The 23733-nt window shown below is 37.9% G+C and overlaps 1 protein-coding gene across 1 annotated transcript in view; it reads left to right on the top strand.

Moving 5' to 3' along the window:
• The window catches only part of ROBO1 (roundabout guidance receptor 1), a 243156-nt gene that overhangs the window by 144714 nt on the left and 74709 nt on the right, over positions 1–23733 (top strand). Inside the window, exons 3-5 of the mRNA XM_033051478.2 lie at positions 14178–14298; positions 17485–17623; positions 18772–18899. Of these exons, the coding sequence (XP_032907369.1) occupies positions 14178–14298; positions 17485–17623; positions 18772–18899 (388 nt within the window). The remainder of the gene's footprint in view (positions 1–14177; positions 14299–17484; positions 17624–18771; positions 18900–23733) is intronic.

Here is a 23733-nt window from a genome sequence, read left to right on the forward strand (position 1 = left end):
CTGCCAAGTTCAGAGATTCACCACGTGCAGTAGTGTGGGATTCACACACACATTGCAGGGTGTTATTCCAGACTCCTGTGTAATATTATGCAGGGCCAAGTCTGCCTGCTTGAGGTTGTCCTCCTTTAAAGGGGAGAAAAAAAAAAAAGCCTGCTCTCTTTATCTAGATGTAGCATAATTCTTGCTAATACTCACTCATGCTGCACTGAGCAATTAATTGATTTTTTTTTTCTTTTCCCTCTGAAAAATCATTATCTAACAAGAATCTCTTTGGCACATGGTCACATGAAGATTGCTCCTTTGTTTAACGTGGAAGTGTGGGTGGCTAGTTATACTTGGATCTATTTATACTCATCTTGTTTTTTCTAACTCAGCAGCTTTGCTTTTGCCTCTGCTGCTGTTGTCAGTTGTCTGCTTGCCTGTGCTTGGCCTCCTGATTCTGGCTATACAGAGGGGAATAAATTACACAGAGAGAAGAGGGGCAAAAGTGAGTAAGTTTGAGAATATATAAACCCCACAGATTTGGCAGGGAAAATAATGCTGTTAAAAAACAGTAAAGCATGAGAGAGTGCAAAGCTTTCCTGGTGTATATATCAAAATATTTCTACTGCTGCATGGAATATACTGAATTTTGAAACTAGCCACTGAAGTAATTTGCCCTCCCTCACAAAGTATAAAATTTGGTTCCTTGAACAAAAGAATGATGAATCAAGATCTCTTAACTGTAAGTTTGTGGGTGTTTTTCATCATTTTCCAAAGTGACTATGCCATTCAGAATGTCAGGTTTTTGAAACTAAAAGATGTTGACATGATGGCTTAGAATTCCCCCTAGCACACCTTACATTTCAAACTCTGCACATCTTGCTCTCCCCATTCATATGAAATCATTTGTCATTTGTTATGTGGTGTTCAGTTTGAGCATTTCTCTTGAAGTAAGACCTAAGGAAAATCAAGAAGGAAAAAAAATTTAAAAAATAAATTGCTCATTCAGGGTAAATTGTTACCACAGAAGCTGCAGGTACCTGACTGAAGCAATTTCATGGTGCATTACAGGTACTCCAGAAATGGGTGTTTGTGCTCTCTGGCAGACCTGCACACTGGATAGAATCACAGAATACTTGTTTCTGCCATGAGCCTACACAGTCATTGCAATGTGATTTCTAGAAGTGAGCTGTAAAACATTCTCCATTCTCCTACGGAGAAAATTATTGTGCAGTAAATGAAAGATTGCCTTGAGGTAGAGAGTCTGCAAGCTAAGCAGAGCAGATTGCTGGGCTGCTGCAATCTTCCTGGGTGATTTTGGGCAAGCCTTGAAGTTGTTCAGTTCTTCTTGCTCAGCATTTCATGAGCTGTGGACCTGAATTCATTCATACACGTGAAGCAGCAACAAAGCTGTGTTGTGCCACCTTGCGAAGAGCAAAGTGTTACTGTGTCCTAAATCATAAATAGGTTATTATTTGTAGACAAAACAGTAGAATCATGTCCTCACTTTCATATTCAGGCCATGCTCCACTCCAGGTGTTTGCAATTGTATAATATTTGCAGGATCTAGCCCAGCTACAAATACTTAAGAGTTTTTCTGTGGTTATAAAGAAAACATCTCTATCATTTAACTATATGCTGAAGCATTAGAGTGGTTTTGAAATTACTGTCCCTTGTATTCAAGGATCTCAGGGGCTTGTAAGAATTTAGGAATGTCTACAGAGCAGGTACTTTGCATGATTATAACTCCCGGGAAATCCGCATGGTTAGCAGGTTTCACTGAAACAGGCTTTGCGCACAGCCTGAACTCTCAGGGTGGAATTCTGGCATTACTGAAATCAGTGTGAGTTTTACCATTGTCTTTCCTGAGACTGATACTTTCCAGGAGAAAGTATATAGTATAATTTATAGCAAGTGAGACGCCTCTTTTTGAAGTGCTGAATGAATTGGCATTCTTCACTGTTTTGTTGCTGATGTTGTTACTGCTTCACTTGGTTTTATTGGCTTGTTTGTCATTACGGTACTTAAGGTATTCCAGCTTTTTGGACATACAGCATATTGATTCTCAATTTTTGTTCTAACGAGACTTTCTGCTAAGAAGATTCCCATGTTTTGCCTGTATCTTTTGCATTGTCATTTTTAAATATTAGATATTACACAACTGGCAATGACAATGTTACTCTGCTTTTGTCATCAATAATCCAAGGCTTTGGTGTTATAAAAGGTCATCTGTTGTATCTGTTATTCTTGAAGTTAATAAAGGTAAGTAGTTGTGATGGTTTTTTTCAGCAGGAGAAGAAACCTTAACTTTAGCAACCTGAACCTTTTAAGTAGGACATGGGGAAAATAACTTCTAAAATACACAAAATTAAGCATGGCTGGAACAACCAGAATAAATTAAACTGCAAACCTGCTCTGATAATTAGGTCCAATCCGAAAAGAAATAAGATTTTAAAAAATGTTTTCTTTTTCTGATGTGGTCGCAAACTATGTTCTCCCGACATTAACCATCTCAACCAAGACCATTTTTTCTACTGCTGTGAATAGCAGCAGTAGAAGGCAGAGTAGCAAGTCCAAGAAAAAAGGGCAGTTCTTCATCTTTGGAGCTCACACATTTCTCAGACTGCAGTGTTTTGCTGTGCTGCCCTGAAAATGAGCCTCAAATTCACCTTGTAGGATCGCCCCAGGGATGCCAGCTGAACCTTTGACCTTTCTCTACTGACTGTCACCAAGGTTAACACATCATTACAGCTTGTGATGTACCTGTGCTTTTGGAACCTTTATCAACCTACACTGTTTCACACAACTTGAACAGAAGTCTCAGTCCCTCATTGCTTTTTCCAAGGAATATGTCTTGTTGATTTTTGAGAGTGAATTGTGTTTCTTCCTAATTTTGTGTTAAAATAGACATGAGATTTTAAATCATCCAGCTTTATCTCTGCTTTTGCTTAATTAATACAACAGCAAATATATAGCTGCAGACAAAAATGAAAAGATGAAGAAGCATTTTCTATTTAAATTTGAAAATAGGCACATTCATACCTGTGCAAAAAACTGTGTGGTGACAGACGAAATGACAGCATTAAGTATTGGTTCTGTAGGATGATTCTAGTAGCTGACAGGTTAAGGGCCCTTAACTTATTTGGAATTTTACCAAGGTATCATGTTGGATAATAAGCTGATTATAAATAAAATGGGATTTTTTTTTTGTTAATCCGGAAAATGCTATCTACAAATACTTGTCTGTGGCACTGAGAACTAGCCAGGAGAACTCTTTTATATGAGAAGCCTGTTGACACAGATTTCCCAAGTTGTATTACAATATTGTTTTAATATATTGTATATTAACTGTTGGACTCACTGATCTTGAAGATCTTTTCCAACTTTAACATTTCTATGATTCTAAAAGTGCTGTTAACAGAGTTCATTTTCTTTGCCCCAAGATTGTCCTCTGATAAAACATGTAGGCCATTTGCTTGGCCAGACCTACTTCTGGATGCTGTTAATGGCCATCAGGTCATGAAATAATGAAACCAAGAGACGCCAAAATCGATTAATTCTCTCTCTGAACATTGTTTCAAAGGACTTCCACAAATTCTCATTGGAGAATTGATTCTACTGGTGTTGACAAGTTTTATAAGGTAAAGATGATGTATTTATTCAGGTGCTGTGGAGAATGTGAAGGGATTTTTTGTTCCTGCCTGTGAGATTACTTTTAACCCCAAGCAGCCCATAGTACACTAGTTTTTACCTTTGTGTTCTTTGCTTCTTATCTGCTACAGAATGCAGTCTTTTAAATAAGTCTACAAACATTACACCTAGGTACCAATCTGCAGCATTCAACTGCTGTACAAAGTTATCTCTGTCCACTTTACATTCAGCTGAGAGAATTGAGATGGTACCAGGGCTGGATTATATCCTTTTCTGCGCTCTCTATTAACACTTTTGAATATTGAATACAGGTTTTTAGGCAACAAGCCTTAAATCACTCCTTTCAGTTCGATGTATGTAATTTTCCTTCTCTTAGACTTGTCTGAAAACTTTTAATAATAGCAACAATTGTGCTAACTCCAGTTAGGTGTGATACGATGGTTTTTCCCTTTGGGAGTATTTGAAGAGTAATTGACAGTTCCATGGAGGAGCATTCTAGAAAGGCAAAGTATTGTTAATTTAACCACATGATTGTACAGAAAAACAAATACTTGAAGCCACTCTAATATCTATATGCCTACCTGATTAATTTAGGGTATAAAATTCCTTTCCAATGGAATCCTGTATGTATGCCTTCTCTCTTCCAAGTCCACATTTTCTGTTCTTCTGTTCCTCATGGAAGTGTGCATCTCATTACATGTCTCTTCTTTCTTTAGTTTTTGCCTCCTTTCAGAGTTGCTGGTTGGGCTACAAGTGTGTCAGGCCCAGTCCTCTCCCTCAAGGTGAATTTCTCTTAAGTGTGTGTTAAAAAGATCATAAACTAAAGGATCATAAAGTAATAGTTCTGTGGTAACTTTCCAGGCAATCCTGCTGTGAAATGAGTTTGCAAAATGAGCCAAGATCCAAATCTAACGTGTCATTAAAGGCAACTCTAAATACAGAAAATATTTTAATATTTTAATATTCCATGCATAGAATGGCCTGCATATCAGATTGTACTTGGCATGCGTGTTTGAAAGTGCCAGTAATAATATCTGTAATGCAGCATTTATGCTTTAGGCTTGCCAGATCCTGACCAAAATTTTGAATCTAGTAGGATTGTCCAGAATTCCTGTTTTCAGAAACTTAAGAATATTTAAGCATTCTTCTGAAATATAGTAAAAACATCCATGTTATATTCTACCAAATGTTTGTTGCCAAACATTAGGTCTGGAAAAGCATGCAATATTTAAGGTTTTATGGTACTTTGGTACACCTTCTCCAGCAACCATGGACTCCTAAATTTTGCCATCTGCTTTTGAAAATTTCAGCCAGAATATGACATAGATGAGTCTTTTAAATACAAAAATATTTAATATTTAATTTTGTTTTCTTTTTCTGTTTGTCATGCTAAGTAGCTGGCAAAGAAACAGTAATGTCTTTAAAAGTTAAGGTTTTGCTTCAGACTCAGCATTTGTATTTGTATATTTTGGAAGCATAGCATGGTCTTTTTCTGTGTTTTAGGAAAAGAAAGTATACTGTGGGAGTGCATATGCAATTTTTTACTTCTTATCACTGTCATAAAAAGGTAATTTGTACCAAGTGAACTGAAATCTGATCAAGTAACAGTTTTCAGTAAAGATTGCTTCTTATTCATTATATTCTTTTTACACTGCTCATGCAGAAGATGTCAAAGCTTCTCATTTATGACAGACTAGTACTAATTCTAAGAAAGGCATACACACAGACTCAGGATGGAATAGGAAAATAAAGTATGGAGTAATTTCAATTTCTCTGCCATTTTTACAAACCTGTTCCAATAACAGCAAAGATCAGCAAACAGGAGACTGATTTCCATACAGAACCTGGCCAGAGAGTTTGCTTTGTAAATATAAATGTGAAAAATTGAGCAGCAGTATTTTCAGTGTCCAGAACAGTTTCTCCCTGAACCTTTTCCATTGGTGCAGTTTACAATAACCTTTTAACAACAACAAGAATTGTGCCAGAAGTTTAAACCCACTGTGGCATCTGCAAAGAATAGCAAGGAGCTGCTGCAAAGGAAGCAATTATCGCAGCAGGGCTCCAGAGCCTGCCCGAGCAGACAGCAGCCAAGGCAAGACCAGCACCCCTTTTTGGGCTTCAGTCTCCTCCTTCTCCCTGGCTTTTCACAGGGTAACCACTGCCATTTATACCCTGAGCAATAAGGTTTTGCTGCTCCAAAGGCAAAGGGTGAATGAGCCCGAGCAGAAGGCAGCGTGTTCCTCAGTGTCCAGGGGCTGGCAGAGTTAAAGGATGGCACTGGGAAACACGTGAGCATGGAGAGAATGGGAACAGAGTGTGCTTTGTTCTGCTTGAGCTTGTTTCATGAGTAAAAGAAGCTCAGAGCAGCTCCTGGCCTCGCTGTGTGTTGCTGAAGATCAACCTGTGTTGTAAAGTCTGTGGCAACAGAGAGCGCTTGTGAACGGACCAGGATCTGCAGGTCATTCCCTGCCCATGGAGTCTCTCTGGAGGATCTAAAGTTCTGCACAAAAATAATGATTCTGGGCTGCTCTGTGAGCTGGGGAAATTGGGGGATTTGCTCTTTGCCTCCCTGTCCACACGTTCCCCTCCTTATTCTTTGTAGGTTTAAATTTTAGCATCTTCCAAGCAGAGCCCTTTCTGTGCAGCCCAGCGGTTTTTCAGTAATTCTTCAGTAATAGTGGAAGTTACACTCAAGATTTGCTTGTGGTTGCCTATGACTGCAGCTTTTTGCCTCAGTCCTGTAACACAAGGCTTGTGTGCAAACCACAAAAAATACAAGGAAATCTGTGATTTATGATTTGCATGTGCTGCAGTCACAAGAGCTGTAGTGAACGGTGATGGAAGAGTGAAATGTGGCAGATTAATATATGACTTTTGTGTTTAACTGTTCATGAAAAATCAGCATTGCAGTGCATATGCTCCTCTTTTTGACAGTGCTCCACAAATGATGGGAAAGGTTTAATATTTTCAGAACTTTGTGTGTCCAGCATTTACTGTAAAAGTTCTACTAACTTTAGACTCACTCAGAGAGAAATGCAATAGGAACTTAACATGGGTTTATATCCTTCTTTTGAAGTTTGGTCTCATTTCTGTATCATGTCATCTTGGTCAAAAAACAGAGAATCAGTGGGTTTTTAGTTATGTTAGAAAACATTTTATATTTTTTTTAGTTAGTTTTGCAAAATATTTGTTTATTTGTAGTGTTTAGTTGGCAGGGCCAAAACTTCTTTGGAAGTTAACCTGATTATAAAGTTTTTACAGAAAATGCTTTGAATGAGAAGTCAAATCTGTCACAACATTTAAAACTGCCAAAATACCAATTTGGAAATGTATGAAAGAATCCACTGCGATTTAGTCACCTGTGACTAATTTTATTTGCTTAGTTTGGTTCTCAGTTTGTGTTCCCTGCCATAAAGAGCTCAGGTTTACCCCCAGAGGAACTAAGAAAATCCTTGTTCCCTTGGGAAGCTGCTGTGCCAGCTCCAGGGAGGAAAGCTTTCACAGGCAATTTAGTGCAGGAAGTGCAGCGGTCACGGGAAGGATCCGGGATTTGCATCCCTTGAGCGAGGAGCCAGCAGTGGGCAGCCAGGCTCACAGGGGATGTGCCTTCTCCTCGAGACAAGTGGGAGTCTGAGCCAAAACTGCTGCATCTCAGAAGGTCACAGACTGACTGAAGCTGAGAATAATGACCTGCTGCATAGACCAGCCAAGGGAAAAATGTGAGTGGTTCATTTCTATTCCCTCCTCTCAGACTGTGAGGATTTTGTTGTTGCTCCGCAGTTGTGAGTCTAGGAGATCCTTGGTTCTGCATGTTGAAGGCTTTTCATTTTCTCATGGTAAAAGAAGATCTACGAACTTCCACTTCAAATCTCTTGATAACTCAAGTCCTGTCAGAACAGTTCCCTTGAGAAGACCCTACATTAGAACTTTGACAAACCCCATATTTTAGCACAATGGCTGTGAGAAATCTGCACTCTGGGAAATGTCTTTCATCAGATTACAAGCCTTGGTGAAGTTTTACCTACCCATCCTTCTAAAGTTATAAATTGAATGTTAGGACTCTGCTGTTGAAGACTGGTGCTCTGCACAGCTGCTCTTATCTCTTGTCATCCTGCCAACATTAGCTTCAGACTTAGAAAGTAAGACAATACTGTCAGTACCTGTGATGACAGCCAGGAACTGAAATCCCCTTGGAATCAGCAGCGGAGTCTGGACTCCTGTGGAAAGTCTTGGTGGTTGTACTCTCTTCCCTCCACCCTGGTGCTGTCTGCAGGGTTTAGGTGTGATCTGCCACGTGCACAATCAGTGATGTAGGTGAGCCCTTGGCTCCATCCTTGGTGATTTTAACAGAGCCCCTCAGAATGACCTTGGTCTTTCGTTTAAACAGGCTGCTAGATTCCTCTGGAGATTTGGGTTATGTAGTTTCTTTTATGGTTACCAGGTAGGATTTTTTAACATGTTTTAAAAATTGTGGTTTGTTAGTATTATTTTTCCTTATTACATTTGTGATTCTGTAGGTAACATAATTAAAAACTGACAGATTTTTGCATTAACCCTGTCTCATCTGAGATTTTATCCTTAGAGGTGTGTAAATAACACAGTAGTGGTGATGCTTAAAAGAAAATTCATGTGTAACTGATACTTCACATCATCTGACTCGCTTAAGGGAAGAGAAATTAAGACATACCAGACATGGAGTTCAGTTCAAGTTCACTTTTACTTCTGATTTCAATCGCTGATTGAAGGGAAAGCTACATGTGCAGCACTGCATCCAGGGCAGATTTATGCGTGGGGTTAAATTTACAGTTTTACAGAAATTTCACAGTTGTCATTGTAAACGCATCATTCCCATGCAGGGCCTTCTTTGGATATTGCAGAAAGATTGATAGCTCCAGATATAATTTTAGTGACCCATAGAATGTGCCTAAGTGTTGTCAATTAGTTTAATGTGTTTTCTGTACTTAGTAAATAGTAATGAGAAAAACAGTTTATGAAGCATTTGCTTATTCTTTTTTATAATTTTTTGGTCATCTTTGTTGAACAGATTTAAGACCATGAAGATAGTTGTAACATGCATTTGTTGTAAGATTTAATCTTGGTTTATAGCAAGAAAGGAAGTTTTGCATGAAAAAGTTTTGTACTGTAGCTGTGAAAGCATTTCAGAGAAGTATTTTACTGGTTCAAATATTGCAATATAAACATAGCTGTCTGTTCAGAAATTAGTTCTGACTAATGTAGCCAATATGGATTATTGTGAATTAAATCTCCCTTTTTGATTAACAAAAGCCAAATGTTTATAGAAAGTTAATTTGGAACTGTTACAGTTTTAAACTTCTGAAAATCACATATGCTGAGGCATGGATTTTTCTTTTCTGAATTTGATTTATTAAATTCTGCATATATCTTGGCTGTTTCCACAGTCTCATTGGGTGAAGCATCAAACACATGAAGCAATTCTCATATTTGGTGTCTTGTGATAATGCCAAGGGCTGAATAACTCTCAGCTGTCTCTGAATTCACCAAGCAATTCAGAACACACATAAACCTTTGCGGATATCAACCTTCTTGTAGTTACAGCCATTAATAATGAGGCCAAAAAATTGGGAAAAGGAGTCTTATGAATGGACTTGAATCTGATTCTGTCTCTGATGTACCAGATTGGCAGGGGTGCCAGAAGCAGCAGCTTGAATCTATTGTCATTTTATCTACCTTAAATACCTTTTTTTACGTAAAACCACGTTCCTGTGCATTTTGCACCTTCCTTTAGGCTGCCTTCAGGCCTGGCTGTGTTGCAAAGCTGTTTTGTTGGTCTCTGTGGTAGGGGGGAACAATTGACTTTGCACTTTGTCATGACAGATTTACAGCCCAGGAAGACCACTTGAAAGAATGTTTCAGACTACTTTCAAAAAGAATTTTTTTGTGTGTTTGATCTGGAGGAGGCAGCATGTACCTTCCTGGGGTCCCAGAGAAAGGAACGGAAAGCTGGACAGACTCGTCTGTCTGAACTTTGAAGTTAAACAAGAGCAAACTTTAATCATTGTTGAAGACCTGCTCCAAACACATTTTGATGTCTAGTGTCTGATATTTAAGCATGCTATAATAGATAGGGAAGAATACATGGGGTTCACAAGGCTTGGAACAAGATACAAATTTTTAAATAAAAATTAAGATAGAGAGTCATTTGTACTCTTTTTTGTTCAACTTTGTTCAAACTGCAAAGCTGTCTTCTATTACTGCCATTCCATGCCTTACAACCTCTCCTGCAGTGGTGGGTTGTGATATGGATATTTTGGGATGCTAGACCAGACAGAGGGAAATGAGCAAACTCTGTGTTTCTTAACTAAGAAATAAAAGCTCCATTTTACTTGGATATACCATTGGTGACACTATTAATTACAAGTGCCTGCACTCACCTTGTACTTTGACTGTTGTATTGTTATTTGTCATTAGATGGTACTCTTTTAAACCAAATGCAGTGTCTGACAGGTTAATGTTACATGCCCACCACTTTCAATTTGGAAAGTGAAAGAAAATGGGTTGTTGTGTATGCTGTAGGGTAGAAGGCTGAATGATATGAAATTTGTGATGTCACATATGCAGAAACCATGGTTATACAAACAGAAGTCAGTATTTCATTCTGCAGTCTAAATCTGATTTTCCTATGAATTTATTTGTTTTAGAATTATTTTGCAACTGAGCAGATTTCATTGATTAAATAGAAATAAACTAGGAAATAGAGGGGAAAAAAAAAAAGTCACTCACATTTATATTTGGACTCCCCAGGCATTTCTCTTATTGCTTCATTCTGTCTCATATTTCATACCACATTTCTGTGAAAAGTAAATGAATCACCCACATATATAAAAATATTTCATAACACAGACAGATGGGTATGGATTTATACGTACAGAAATTTACACACATATACACAACGCACATAGGTATATAAAATATGGTTTCAGAATAAGAATATATGTGTGTACAGCTATACTGAATTCTTGGTGGTATGTTGTAGAACCCTTGGGTAAGTTTTTATGGATTTGATTTATTGGCTGACTGAGTTGATTCATTATTTGTATATGATTTTTTGCTGCTGGGTGGCCATAATTTACAATTCTGGACCTAGTTAACTCTGTGGGTGCCTAGAGTTTTCTCTATGAACATCTCCAAGTATTGTTTAAAGAAATAAATGAAGTGGACTTGCTTGAATGAGCAATTTACTGATGAGGAGCAAAATATGGTCAGGCAGGCAGGTCATAGAAAATAGCTTTCAAAAAGTCTCTGTAAGTCACCATACCATCTGTAAGTCACCATATTTTCTTAACATACATACAACAATCCATACATCTTACAGGCAGCTGAAGATCATCTGTGAAATGCTGATCACAATCTTTTTTTCTCATCTTAGAATTCAGTGCTATTCTTGTATTATCCTACTTGCAAATCCCTGATAGATTTGCTGGTAGGCACAGAACAAAATCCTGAAGAGGCATGAAAAGGCAAAAAGTGCCTTGGCTTCATTTTGGTATAAATGAAACATGACACTTATTTCAGAAGTAGACTTAAAGCTTTGGCAGCTAGCAAAGCCTTTCTTTTCCCACGACACAACCATAGTTCTGGAGCAGTAGTGGAATAAAGCTTTTCTGTGTCTTGTTTGCTAGGGAGAGAGGACTGCTCTTGGTGTTCAGCATGGTCACAACTCTTCAGGAGGTTTGGGATGTAATGGTACACTCACTGCCTGTCACTTTTTGCAAACCATTATGTCATTTGTTGCTATAAAGTCCAGCTGGTGTATTTGGGGCAAGGGCAAAAATATGAGAAGAGCCAGAGCACTCAAATTAAAATACCTTCATTAACTGTTAAGTTTACACAGACTGTGAATAGTTGTCTTTTGCAAGATTTCATATACTGTCTCCAAAGGTGATTCGACTGTTTGCAGCTCTAAATACTGGATATGAACTTAGTAACAAATTCAGCAGTGATTATTTGTGTTCCTACAAATTTCACATGCATGTCTTCCAGTGTGTATTTTTTTACTTAAGGCTGTTGGTCTGTGGTCCATAGGTATTTCTGGGATTGCCTATTGAGAAGAAATGCTGCACATAAGCAACATAAATTTTTCATAGCTGCAATTTTCATTTCCAATATCATATTAAACTGAAGGGATTGGCCAGCCTTATTGAGATGGTGGGTGCCTAATTGTTAAAATACAATGAAGAATTTTGGTAGTTGCCCACCAGGGGAAGTTCACTTCCTTCTAGCCATCTGTGACTGCTCCAGTTACAGACATGTGTAATTCCACATTCAGTGGTGGCACATTTTATTGTAGCTGTGTAATTCATCACAATTCCGCGTGGAATAACCGTCATTGTAGCTAAAGTTCTAAACCCTTCTCATGTTTTAAAGAAACCAACCAAACAAAAGAAACCCCTTTGCACATGCATTCAAAATTCCATGTTGTAAGCTCAGCCTCCTTCAGCATGCGTGGCACATCTTAGGAAGTCTGCTTCAACATCCATGAGGGAATGCTTCCTCCTCCTCTCCTTTATCTAAATCTCAAATAACTTTCAAGAAAAGCAACTTTCAATGACTTTTTAGTTTTTCATATGTTTCTGCTTTAATGCTTCCCTCCATCTATGCTTGGAAGAGAGTCTTGTACCGATTCCTACAAGAAATTCCTAGGATTGTTCTTGCTTAAGGTTATAATTTGTGCAAGATATGCAGTTGTGCCATATTGTGGTGGATTTGAATGGGATTTTCTAAAGTGATAAAACAACAGAGGAGCACAAATGCTACTGAATGTCGCTAGGATTTAGACTCTGAAGGCATGCACGGTTATCATTGATTTCAGTTTACATGGGTGTGAAATCAAATGAATTGGAAAATTATTTTGATGTATAAATACATTTCTTTGTTCCATCCAGTGTGGTCAGTATTTATGTACATAAAAGGCATGTATTTCTGCATATGTATCTGGGTATAAAAATACTCCAAAAATGCAAGTGATAGTCACTCAAAAATTGGAGTTTTTTAAAAACCCTTGCATACATTATTTGAAAAATCAATTGCTTTCTGTGATTTAGGGAGATGTAAAACACGAATAAATATAGACTTCTAGTTTTATTTTACGTTCTCTTACCCTGCTTACCAGTTCAGGCAGTCAGCAATCTAAAAATGCATATAGAGTCTTGAAAAATGTGTTTTTGCAGGTCACCTTTATTTTTTCATTCCTCGTGCCTCAAATCTCCACTGAAATTTCAGCGTTAGCAGCTTCCTGAATGATAAAGGACATATCTCTTGTGCTCTCAAGCAATGAGTGCCAAAGGCAACAGAATGAAATTTGTATGCAGCACTATCTGCGCCCCACGTGCGTGTCCATTTATCTCAATAACTGACTGTCATCTCTGTGCCTGTACATCCTGCAGTGACAGTCAGAGCCCAACGCTGCTCGAGATGTCAAATTTCCAGGGATAGATTCCTAGCTGCAGGCAACTCCAGCTAAATACCTCATATTGAGAACACTCTCCTCCTTGTCACTGACCACATTAGAGCCTTTCATGTAGCTTCATATGTGGCTTTTATTTATTGTCTATTTCCACCCGTGCCTTGAACCACAGTGGTTCTCAGAAGTGATTGGGCTCATAAGCTTATGTGCTCTTCAAAATGAATTTTCTGTAATTAAGGAACTTTCTTTGTATATCAAAGTAAACATGGTAAACATGCAGCTACCTACACATATTTGCCTGTGTTTTGGTGCACTTTAAAACTTGTTCAACCATTTGTCAATAAAATGGGGGAATAAATCCTTTTAAAGGAAGATCAGGTGTTTTCATATGCATTTAATGTACATTTTTATATAACAGAGAAAGATTTGGAATCACAAAGGTAAGTGTGTTTTCTAATTTGGGGGTTATTGGAATTCCATTATCTCCCAAAAGCTGAACTCAAAATAAGGAACAGAATGTTATTCATTTCCCACTAAGAATATAATTGCTTCCGCTCATCTGCTTATCAGCCTTTAAACTTACTTATTTAAAGGTGAAGAACTAAAGAATTTCCTTCACTTCCTTAAGAAATGAAAATCAAAACAAACACAAAACTCATGAATAATAATGAGCACGACCAGCAGCAGGATAGCGTGCACATATTTCTTGTCAAGGAAAGGTAATTGCAGCACTTGATGTGAAAATGAGATTTATGTCTCGTGCTAATTTTTACTCTCCACCTGATTGTATCAGTACATGGGAAGGAATTGTAGTCCTTCTGGCTAACAAGCATTAAACAGGCTGGTGAGCAGCTAGCATTACACTACACAGAATGAAGAAAAAAGTAACAAGAATCCAAATTTCAGAGATTTTTAAATACTGATGTAAAACTAAAACACAGGCTTTTTGTATAAGAGAAGGAAATTAGGTTAATAGTATTTTTTCCACTTTTTAATATGATATGGAAAACCACAGATGGCTTTGTTCTATTATCTGTAAAAATCTATTTTTTCAAGCTATTCATATTAAAATATTTTTGTTATCCTTGATTTGTCCTAGATCAGAGGAGGAAAGCTTATGATCACATACACAAGAAAGAATGATGCTGGCAAATATGTTTGTGTTGGAACAAACATGGTTGGGGAACGTGAAAGTGAAGTTGCAGAGCTCACTGTTTTAGGTAAGAACTCCTTTTAAACTGTATTGATTTAAATGTCCATCTTGTGTTTTTCCTAGTAAACCTTGCTCTAAAGATTATTCTCATCCATTTCCTTTCCAGTGCTTAAAATGTTTTTCTCATGGTTGTGATCTAGTAAATAGAAGGGAGATAATGGCTCTACAGCCCATGGGATGGTTTTTTCCCATTATAAGATGCTTTTTTATTTAATTCTCAAACTGAAAATAATTCCAATGTCCATGACTGGATCAGTATTATGAAATAACAGCAAAACAAACATTAACAAGTTAAGAAGCAGAGGCTTAATTTTTTCCATCTTACTAGACAGAGTCAGAATTACTCTAAATTTCTATTTGGCATAATTATCCTTTCATTTATAGGAGCCTGTGCTGAGTGTTGTAAAGCTTGTTTAGGTGATAGTCTCTCTGAGCATCAAAAAAATATGTTTTCATTTAGAAAAGCTGAGCTTTGCTGGAATTTGCATGTTTTGTTGCAACATCAGAAGGGAAGCTGTAACTTCAAGTACAGTCTCCGTATACCTTCAGCATAGGAGAACTTAGGTGTTTTTCCTTCGAAATATGTCTCATTTTACTTTAAAGTAGAGGAGGCTTGAGGCACCTTGATTGTTTCTGAAAAAACAAAAAAAAAAAGGTGTTGCATCTTTGCAGGGTGATACCATCCAAGCCCTGGCTCACAGCACACTGGTTACCATCACAATGCTACTGCAGTACTACTAGTTTCTTGGTGGTTTTATTTTTGTTAAATTCATACTTAAGAGCTCTCTTGTATGTCTTTGGCACTTTTATCTGCCTTCCCTAGGACTCAGGCATCTTGAAGACCTGTTCAGGGTTTCATGTGAAACAGGAGTTTTCTTGTAAAACAAGGTTTTGTGCCATATTAAAATTGTTCAAACTGAATATCCAGGAAGAAAGTGGTGTGTAACCCTTTAGAAGCTGAGGAAGACTTTGTGATCCCCTGTACTGTTTTATTTTGGTTTTGTATAAACATTTTTGAAGCACTAGGGGAGGAAGTTTATTATCAAATAGACTTTCAGAACTTTCAAGCAAAATCTGAATTTGAAAGTAGGTTGTAATTACATGAGTGAAGTCCTGGCACCAGGCTTCTGTTTAACTGTACCATTTAATAGCTCATCACTAATCTGCTGCTAGCCAGGGAATCATGGGCTGGACTGTTTGGTAACTTAGGCTGAAAAGTTTTTTTTTCTTGCTAAACACCTGTAACAGGGGTGCATTGCAGGCAGAGCTCTGTCTGGCTTTTTCTTCTTGTCATGTTCCTTTCAGACATATTTCAGATTTTCAGCCTGGGGAAACTAGCAAGGGTTTTTTTGGTTTTTTTTTTTTTTTCAAATGAGGCCATAAAGCTTTGAATGTCTTACAAGCCTGTGTCTAGAAATCTTTAATACACCTTTTTCTTTCAACTCAGACTTGGATATGCGTGAAAAAGCATGAGAAATATGCTGACTTCATATATTAAAATTTTTCTACATTAATCTCCTATTTATGAGGTTTGGTTATTTAGAAGTTGAACTTCTGCTTCTAGGTCTCTGTTTTAGATCAGAGGGAGGATTGCGTGTCAGAAACTGTAATATTAGAAAGTTTCAAAGTGATCCTTGCTAAGCTTTCCTTGTATGTACCAAATAATCATGTGACAAAGATGGATTCTTAAATCAGTGCTGATTTCCCTTATCCATTTCTGCATGTGAATAAGGGTGTTATAAATTGGCAGACAAAAACTCGTGGAAGTCCATTACTCTTCCTTTAGGAAACTGATCTGGAGAACAATGTGCCTCTTGTGGGTTTTGCAGTTGGAAAGCAGTCCTGGGCTTACCAGATCAGTCCTTTCTCTCTTGTATATTTAAGTTAAATATTCTTCTCCAAACCATTCCTACTCTGAGGTTTAATCTGCATGTTCTTTTCTTACATTCAGGTTTCGTTTTTTCAGCACCTACAAGAAAGGGGCCAGGGTAGGGGGTTGTCTGTGTTTGTATCTTTTTAATTCACAACTAGATTTATGTCTCTAGATCTCTGTTTTATTTCTCACTTCTTGTATATGAACCCAGGCTAGAACTGACAGCTTAAAGATCTACTTGCTATTTCATTTAACATTATTTCCTACCATTGCCAGCAAAGTTAAGTTTTCTACAACACAAGTGTCCAGCTGGTCTGGACATCCACAAGAATAAAAAAAGGCTTTTTTTTCATAAGGTTTTGTTCAGTTCACATTTCCTTTTTGAACCATTAAATTTTTGTAATATTGAATCTCTATGTCTGCAAAGCCAGAGTAATATTTAGAGCTTCTTTTTTCCAACACAAATGTGAGACATAGAGAGCATGGGATTGTCTCTTTATCCTTCTGTCTGGTCATTTTGTACTCTTGTGAGAAACCTGTGGTGTATTTTTGGGTATTCACACTTCCTGATGGTGCCAGTGGCTTCAGACTCCTGCAGTTCCAGGGGGATGATATTTATATCTTTAGTACAGACAAGTCAAAACATGCAACTGACTTTTCAACTCTCCCAGAGCTTTCACATGTTTATAGACAAAAAGTTCATCTGCCTTAGGCAAAGGAACCTGCCAAACACTCTCCTGTTAAACCTTCCCAGTTCTTTTATGGACATGCTGTTGTCATCTGGTGCTGCTCTTCTAGATGGGTCATTCCTGGAATATTCCAGAAATTGCTTAAAATCACTTTTACCCTTGGGAGAGTGCAAACCTCACTGCAGTGCAGCCTGGTGTGGAGCTATGAAAGTATGAATAGCCCAGCAACCTACAACTTTGAATCCTGTTACAGGTCCTGAAATTCGCAGTGCTTACCAAAATAACACAACCTGTACTGAGATCACCTTTTGTTCCAGAAAGTCTGAGCATAAGTGTGCAGCAATTAATCTGATTCTGGTGATCAAGGACTTGGGTCATCCATGTCCTGCAGTTTAAGTCAGGGATATCAACAGTTTTGATGAACAAAAACTACAGAGAGGACATTGTGGGGTGTTTTTTTGGCTTGTTTTACTTCATGTGTGCTGGTGGAAGAAAATGTTGCCTTTCAAATGCAGCATTGGAAATTATTGCATGGAATGCTTGCTGCTGCTGACACCTGTGAACACCTCACAGAAATATCTGGACACGGAACTGCTGGATTAATCCTTGTTTTCTTTTCCTTTCCCTTTAGAGAGACCATCTTTTGTGAAGAGACCCAGCAATTTGGCAGTAACTGTGGATGACAGTGCAGAGTTTAAGTGTGAGGCGAGAGGGGACCCAGTCCCTACAGTGAGATGGAGGAAAGATGATGGGGAGCTACCAAAAACAAGGTGCAGTACTTGGACTTACCCTTTTATAACATCTAGTTTGGTGTATGATGGGGTCATTCAGTGATTGACAGCTAGAATTTCTTTGTCTTGAATCCAATAAAACATTTCTAATTGGCATTGTGCTCTAGCTGAATTTACAGTTTATGTTGAAACTTAAAAACAGCCTGTTTTCTAGTTTTTGTTGTGACAACACATGACAAATATAAAATAACCAAGTTCAACCAATAGTATCAGACACAGATTAATTCTTCACCTGAAGAGTCTTTTCTGATTACTAAAAAAGATTGCAGCATCAAGAAGTATATATTGGAACTGCAATTGATGTAAAATGTAGTCTGGCAATGTAGAAAGCTGCCTTGGTTGTTCATGTTTTTGTTACTAGGTTTCCAATGGACTTACTTTTTGTCATTGCTGTTGTTCAGGCCAAAAAGTAAAACACTGTATTAAAAATAAATACATCCTGTGGTGGATTGATATAGAGATAGATTAAATACTTATTTACTTACTTTGAAATCCTAATTATCAGTTTAAAAAACTTCCAGGGGAGTGGAAAGAAGAAATCCTTTAACAGTTGACTTTGGCCAACAAATCCAACTTCTTGATAATGTAGTCTATAGCTTTAATAAAAACTGTCATGTTTAGGAGAAAAATCTACTTACCATAAATAGGAACACATTGACTGCATTATACAAAAAAGAGAGAAAGGCAATGAAAGAAACTGGTAAAAGGCCACACTGTTCTTTAGGAAAAAAAATATAAAATTGTGATTTATATTGACTTTCAAGCAATTCTGATCTTTATGGGAACAATACTTTCTTTTCAACCATATTAAAAAGAATCTGTTATTCAGATGGAGAATAGTAAATAAGATTATATTTGCTTGTTAAAAGAATTCTAACAAGATGATCTGTGTTATGGCTTTTCAATTGTAGGCAAATAGTATCAGAATAAGGTTTTCAAATACTTGGATAAATTTTGGTTTTAAAACTTTATTTTCCATTATCAATTCATATTTTCCACCCCCCCCCAATGGGAAATACAGAAATAAGAATATTTTTAGAGCAAATCCACCATGTTTTTACCCTTTACAGAAATTGTACAAAGTTCTGCTATTCCTATTCATTGTTAACTACTATGTATATTTAAAGATACGAAATCCGTGATGATCATACCTTGAAAATCAGAAAAGTTATGGCAGGAGACATGGGATCATACACTTGTGTTGCAGAAAATATGGTTGGAAAAGCTGAGGCATCAGCAACTTTAACAGTTCAAGGTAAGAATGTTTCTTTGCAAAGAATAAAGTTGAATAAAGTTGTACTAGAATACAGTTGATTTTTCTTTATACGAAAACTCTAGAGATTTAAAATGTGAAAATACAGATTTGGTTTGAGTTGTATTCTGAGGAAATGGAAACACTTCACAAGTAAGATTTTTTTAAGCAGTCTTTACAATACTGGGATGGGGAGCTGAGTATGTTTTGAATTTCAGCTCTTCAAGTTCAGAATAAAGTCACTTGCAATCTTTGTATCTGAAACACAGAAAGAAAAAAGTGAGTGTTACTGAACTGCATTGTTTTAATTCAAAAAGAAAGAGTTGCAAGTTCAAGTATCTGCCAAGTTTTTCCAATTAAATATAGTAGAGAAGCAGTGAATGATAAATCTGTTTGTGTATCTTTTAATACACTAACCCAGACCACTGGAATTCCTGTTGCTTTTTCATTATAAAAGCGTATCGTAGCACTACTGTTTCACTGTAAGATAAAAATTCAGTGGAACTCAGTGAACTAATATGTATAAAAATCCTTCACTGCCTTTATATACACAATCCAGATGTTCACTATTCAGATAATCCCTCTCTTCCTTTCCTGGCTAGCAGACAGGCAATGATGTCATCCTGATGCTTTTTTTCTGGGCACTGATGGTCCTTCTGTCCTTTTCTCTGTTCAGTGGGAATTAGTCATTATGGAGTTCTGGGGAAGTGTAGGCTTAAAAGTATTTTATTTGGTAACAGGCCTCTATTTTGACACATTTACTGTAACAGGAAAGGTCTTGTCCTTAACCTGCTCTCCTTTTTCCACCAGAAACATTTGGTGTCCCTCTGTTAGGAAAGTATTGAATTCTTTTGTTGAAGCTCTCATAAAACCAAGAATTTTGAGAAGTTCTGTTTTGTTCGTCACCGTGATGTTTATACATCAAAACTCATTCCTTATGTTTGTAAAATAACCAGTTCTCATGCTCAGTGTTGTGGAATAAAGGATAAACTTGTGAGCATTAAGCACAGTTTAGTCAAAGGAAAAAGACTGAATTATTTCTTAAATGGTGATTTTTTCCTGAAGATCACATCTTAATTCAACTGTCAATCTTGTAAAATGTTACTATTGAGAAAATTTGCTTTAATGACTGGTTGAGCAGTTACATTTGTGGAAATAAACTCTTGGTAACCCTAATCTTGCATAGTCCTATTAAAAATAATAAACCTAAACATACTTGAAATCCCATTTAGCTTAATGGTGCTAATAGATACAAAATTACTAAGTAGGTAGATGTTAGAGTGAGATCTTTTTTGATAATAAACTGGAATGTTTAAGGAGCAAGATCATAGCCTAGTCCTGATTCATCATGATCCAAATTTTTAAGTGCTTGTGTTACACAGTGGATTTTTACATTGTAGAAGCTTTGCTCTGAGGATATTGTTATGGGATGATTTGTTTCCCAGTGAGCCATTTGTCTGCACTAATGTCTTTGTAGGAGGGATTGATGTGAGAAACCGTAATGTGAAGGGACAATTTGTTGTTGGTAATGAAATAAATTATGGTCAAAACCCATTTATTAGCGTATCCAAGAGACCAAGTTCTAGGGGAGGAAAAAGATGCTCTTCTAGGAAATGCATTTTCCATTCAGGTTTTCTCACATTTTTCCTCCTCCTCCTTTTTCTGCCCTCTCCTCATTTTCTCTCCTCTTCTCTTCCCTTGTTAAAACACTTACTTTCTTTTCCTAAAGGGCCAGGTTTTTGACTATGCTGTGTCTAGAAAAGTAGACTGATCTTGTTTCATTGCTAAAATAAGATTTATCTGACTGTGGACACACAGCTCTGTGATTTTTTTGGTTGGTTCATTGCTTTTTTATGATTTTATTGGAGTTTTTTCTGGGTGATTTAAGGAATGCAACTGACGAGTCTTTCCTGCGCTTTTGGTTATCGTCACATAATCTAGTGACTGTAGAGTTTAGTAAATGTGTTTTCTGCTGTGCCAAATTGAGTTATTTTTGTTTTCTGTTTGTAAACAGAGGGCTGCATTGCCAATCACAGCCTCAGACTTTACAGCTGCCACAGTGCAGGCATGTTAAATGCAGCAAAGGGCCACGATGGGGTTTGGCGTGGGTTTGAGTGGGTTATTTGTGGAACTTTGGTTTGGGTTTCTTCCTCTTTGGTATCTCAGCAACAGGCTGTGGTATTTCTGTGCCAGAGGAGGAATATGTGAGCCATCAGTGGCGACCCAAAAAGTGTGTCCATGCCAGGGAAGGGACAGTCCCCATCACAGTGGGGCTTTAGCAGGGGGGAAAACGTGGCACACAGCAAGCAGTGCTCCTCAGGGCTGGCAGCACTAAGGATTTATCTTCTTCTCTACTCATCATCACTCACACAGTGGCTGACCCGAGTGCTCTCTCCTTGGGGGGTTATCTGGGGCACTAAAAGCTGGAGCGTGCAGCACCAGCGCCATTGAGATACGCAGCTGTCGGAGAGGTGTGGATGGGGTGAGGTGAACAGCAATCCTGGGTCTCACAGGGAGCTGCCCTGGATCCCACAGGACCCTTTCCTCCTGCTCAGCTCTGTGCACCAGACCCTGCATGATGCTCCCTGTTTTGGGAATGCTGCACAGCCACAGTGCTGCCTCGGAGCTGGGAACTGGCCCAGACCATGGCCCTGGACTAGGGGCTGTCAGCTCAGATAGTTCAACTCTCCCTCTCTCTGTGTGTAATAAACTGTTGACTGTAGAAAATACAAGAGAGGGGAGGGAATATCAGTCCCATTTTTATGTTCTTCCTGCTCATGGCACTGGCGTCACAGATGCTGGTTGTTGGGATCACTGTTGTCCTCTGTACAGGCTTCCAGCGTTGGGATCATAAGTGTTTCCTACACACAGATCAACATCTGTATTCTTGCTGTGCCTTCAGCCATATTCATAAACAAAATTTGGAGCTCACTATTGACATAGTGAAGTTTGAACTCTTCCCTTTAGTGTTTCACTCCTGCAGCTTAGAAGCATTTCCATCCCTAAAACTGTCAAGTTATCTTATTGTCTCCTTGGAAAATTAAATAGTTAAGGAAATGCAATCCTGATGTTGTTTCCATATACCTAAAATTGGAGAGTTTCAGCCCTCTGTTTTCACTTTGCAGCAATGTGTACTGCATCTGCAAGGCATTGCTAAATACATGTGGAAGCATTTCATTCAGGAGATGATTAATTATTAAATAAATACCTCAGTCAATACATAATGCCAGGAAGCAGCCCAGAGTACAATACATTATATTTTGCCAACAAATTATATTTTAGCAAGTAGCTGATGTACTTCAAAAAAGGAAAAAATTACCAAAAAACTGGCATCACTGGAACCAATGGACTTCTCCCTTGCTCTAGCACTAAGCAAACTGGGTCTATTTATTGTATTTAAATTGTATTTGATGTATATGCAAGATGAGTTTCCTGTTTTGTGCAGGTTTCTAGTATGTGACTTGCTTAGTTTTATGCCTCAAGAGCAGGACTGTAGGAAATATAATATTTTATATTTCGTTTCTATGTATATAATTGAAAACAGTGTTCATAAGGCACACAAAAATACCAGAAATACATACTTTAGAACTTCAGAACTAAAAGAAAATTAGTTTTACCATTAATGCAAATAGAAGTAGGGCATCTTCAAGAATCTGCAAATTACACATTTAACCATGAAAATGCTCTCAAGCAAATCTAAACCCCAAGGTTTTACATATTCTCACCTACTTCCATTTGCTTTGCTCCCATTTGCAGTACTTAATTTGGCTTTTTTGACATCTAATTTTATAATGAGTTTATGATTTCTGGTGAAACGAGCTGTTGTCTCTGAAACACACAAGTTATGGCTAAGTTATGGCTCCATGGCAGCCCTGCTCTGCAGCTGGCCAGGACCCATCGCAGCAGTGACAGGGAAGGTGACACTCAGCAGGAGTTGGGACAGCAGCTCAAGAGGCTCAGTTGGCTTCAGGACTTGACAGGAGTGACATCAACACTGACTGTAGGTGTCTGGTCAGTCAGCAGCAGATTGGTAGTGAACCTTTTGAGTTCTTTTTAGCTCTCCTTGCTCAAACTATGGCTCTGGAGGAGTGTGCAGTACTTGGTACAGGGCCCTGCCTAACCTACACCTAAACCTGCTGCAGCAGTGACTGAACTGTAAAATGTAAATTTTGCCATTCAAAGGCACTAAACACATTCAGTGTTATCTGTTTGGCAGGAAAAAAGAAGAATTCCTATGGAAATTGTACCAGCCAGCTCATAATTTACAGTGGCTATCTCTGATACCAAACCTTTTTAGATTATGATGTCTTTCATTTTAGGGTGAACAGAGCTTGTCTGCAAGGTAGATAGAGAGTGGAACTTTTGATAAGTGACTCCTGGCTGTGATTTTGCTGTAGAGTCAACTGACAAGGAATTTTAATCTGAAAAGGTGGCACATGCTTCAGGTCTGGAATTTCCTCCTCCTTCCACCTCCTCTTTGTGCAAGGTAGCTTCAAGGCACACAGTAAAAGACATCTATTTGATAAGGCTTCTGGGAAGGGCTGAGAATACCTCCTGGAATATAAAGGAATAGGATTTGCTCTTTCATCTGTCTGATACCATATAAATGTTTCCACTGTGTCAGGCTGCTGGTGCACATTATAAGTTGGCTATAAATGTAACTGCATTAAGCATTAAAACAACCAAGACAGAATTCAGAATTTTATGGGATTACAGAAATGCTGTTGAGCTGTACAGCAATTATTGTGCGTTGTAGCAAACTCTTCACAGTCTCAGGGGTGAATTTAACCACTGGAATTTTAAAACTAGGATTTGGATTTAAGTCTGAACTTGTCTT

The sequence above is a fragment of the Catharus ustulatus genome, chromosome 2, assembly GCF_009819885.2.
Source record: "Catharus ustulatus isolate bCatUst1 chromosome 2, bCatUst1.pri.v2, whole genome shotgun sequence".
Lineage (NCBI taxonomy): Eukaryota > Metazoa > Chordata > Aves > Passeriformes > Turdidae > Catharus > Catharus ustulatus.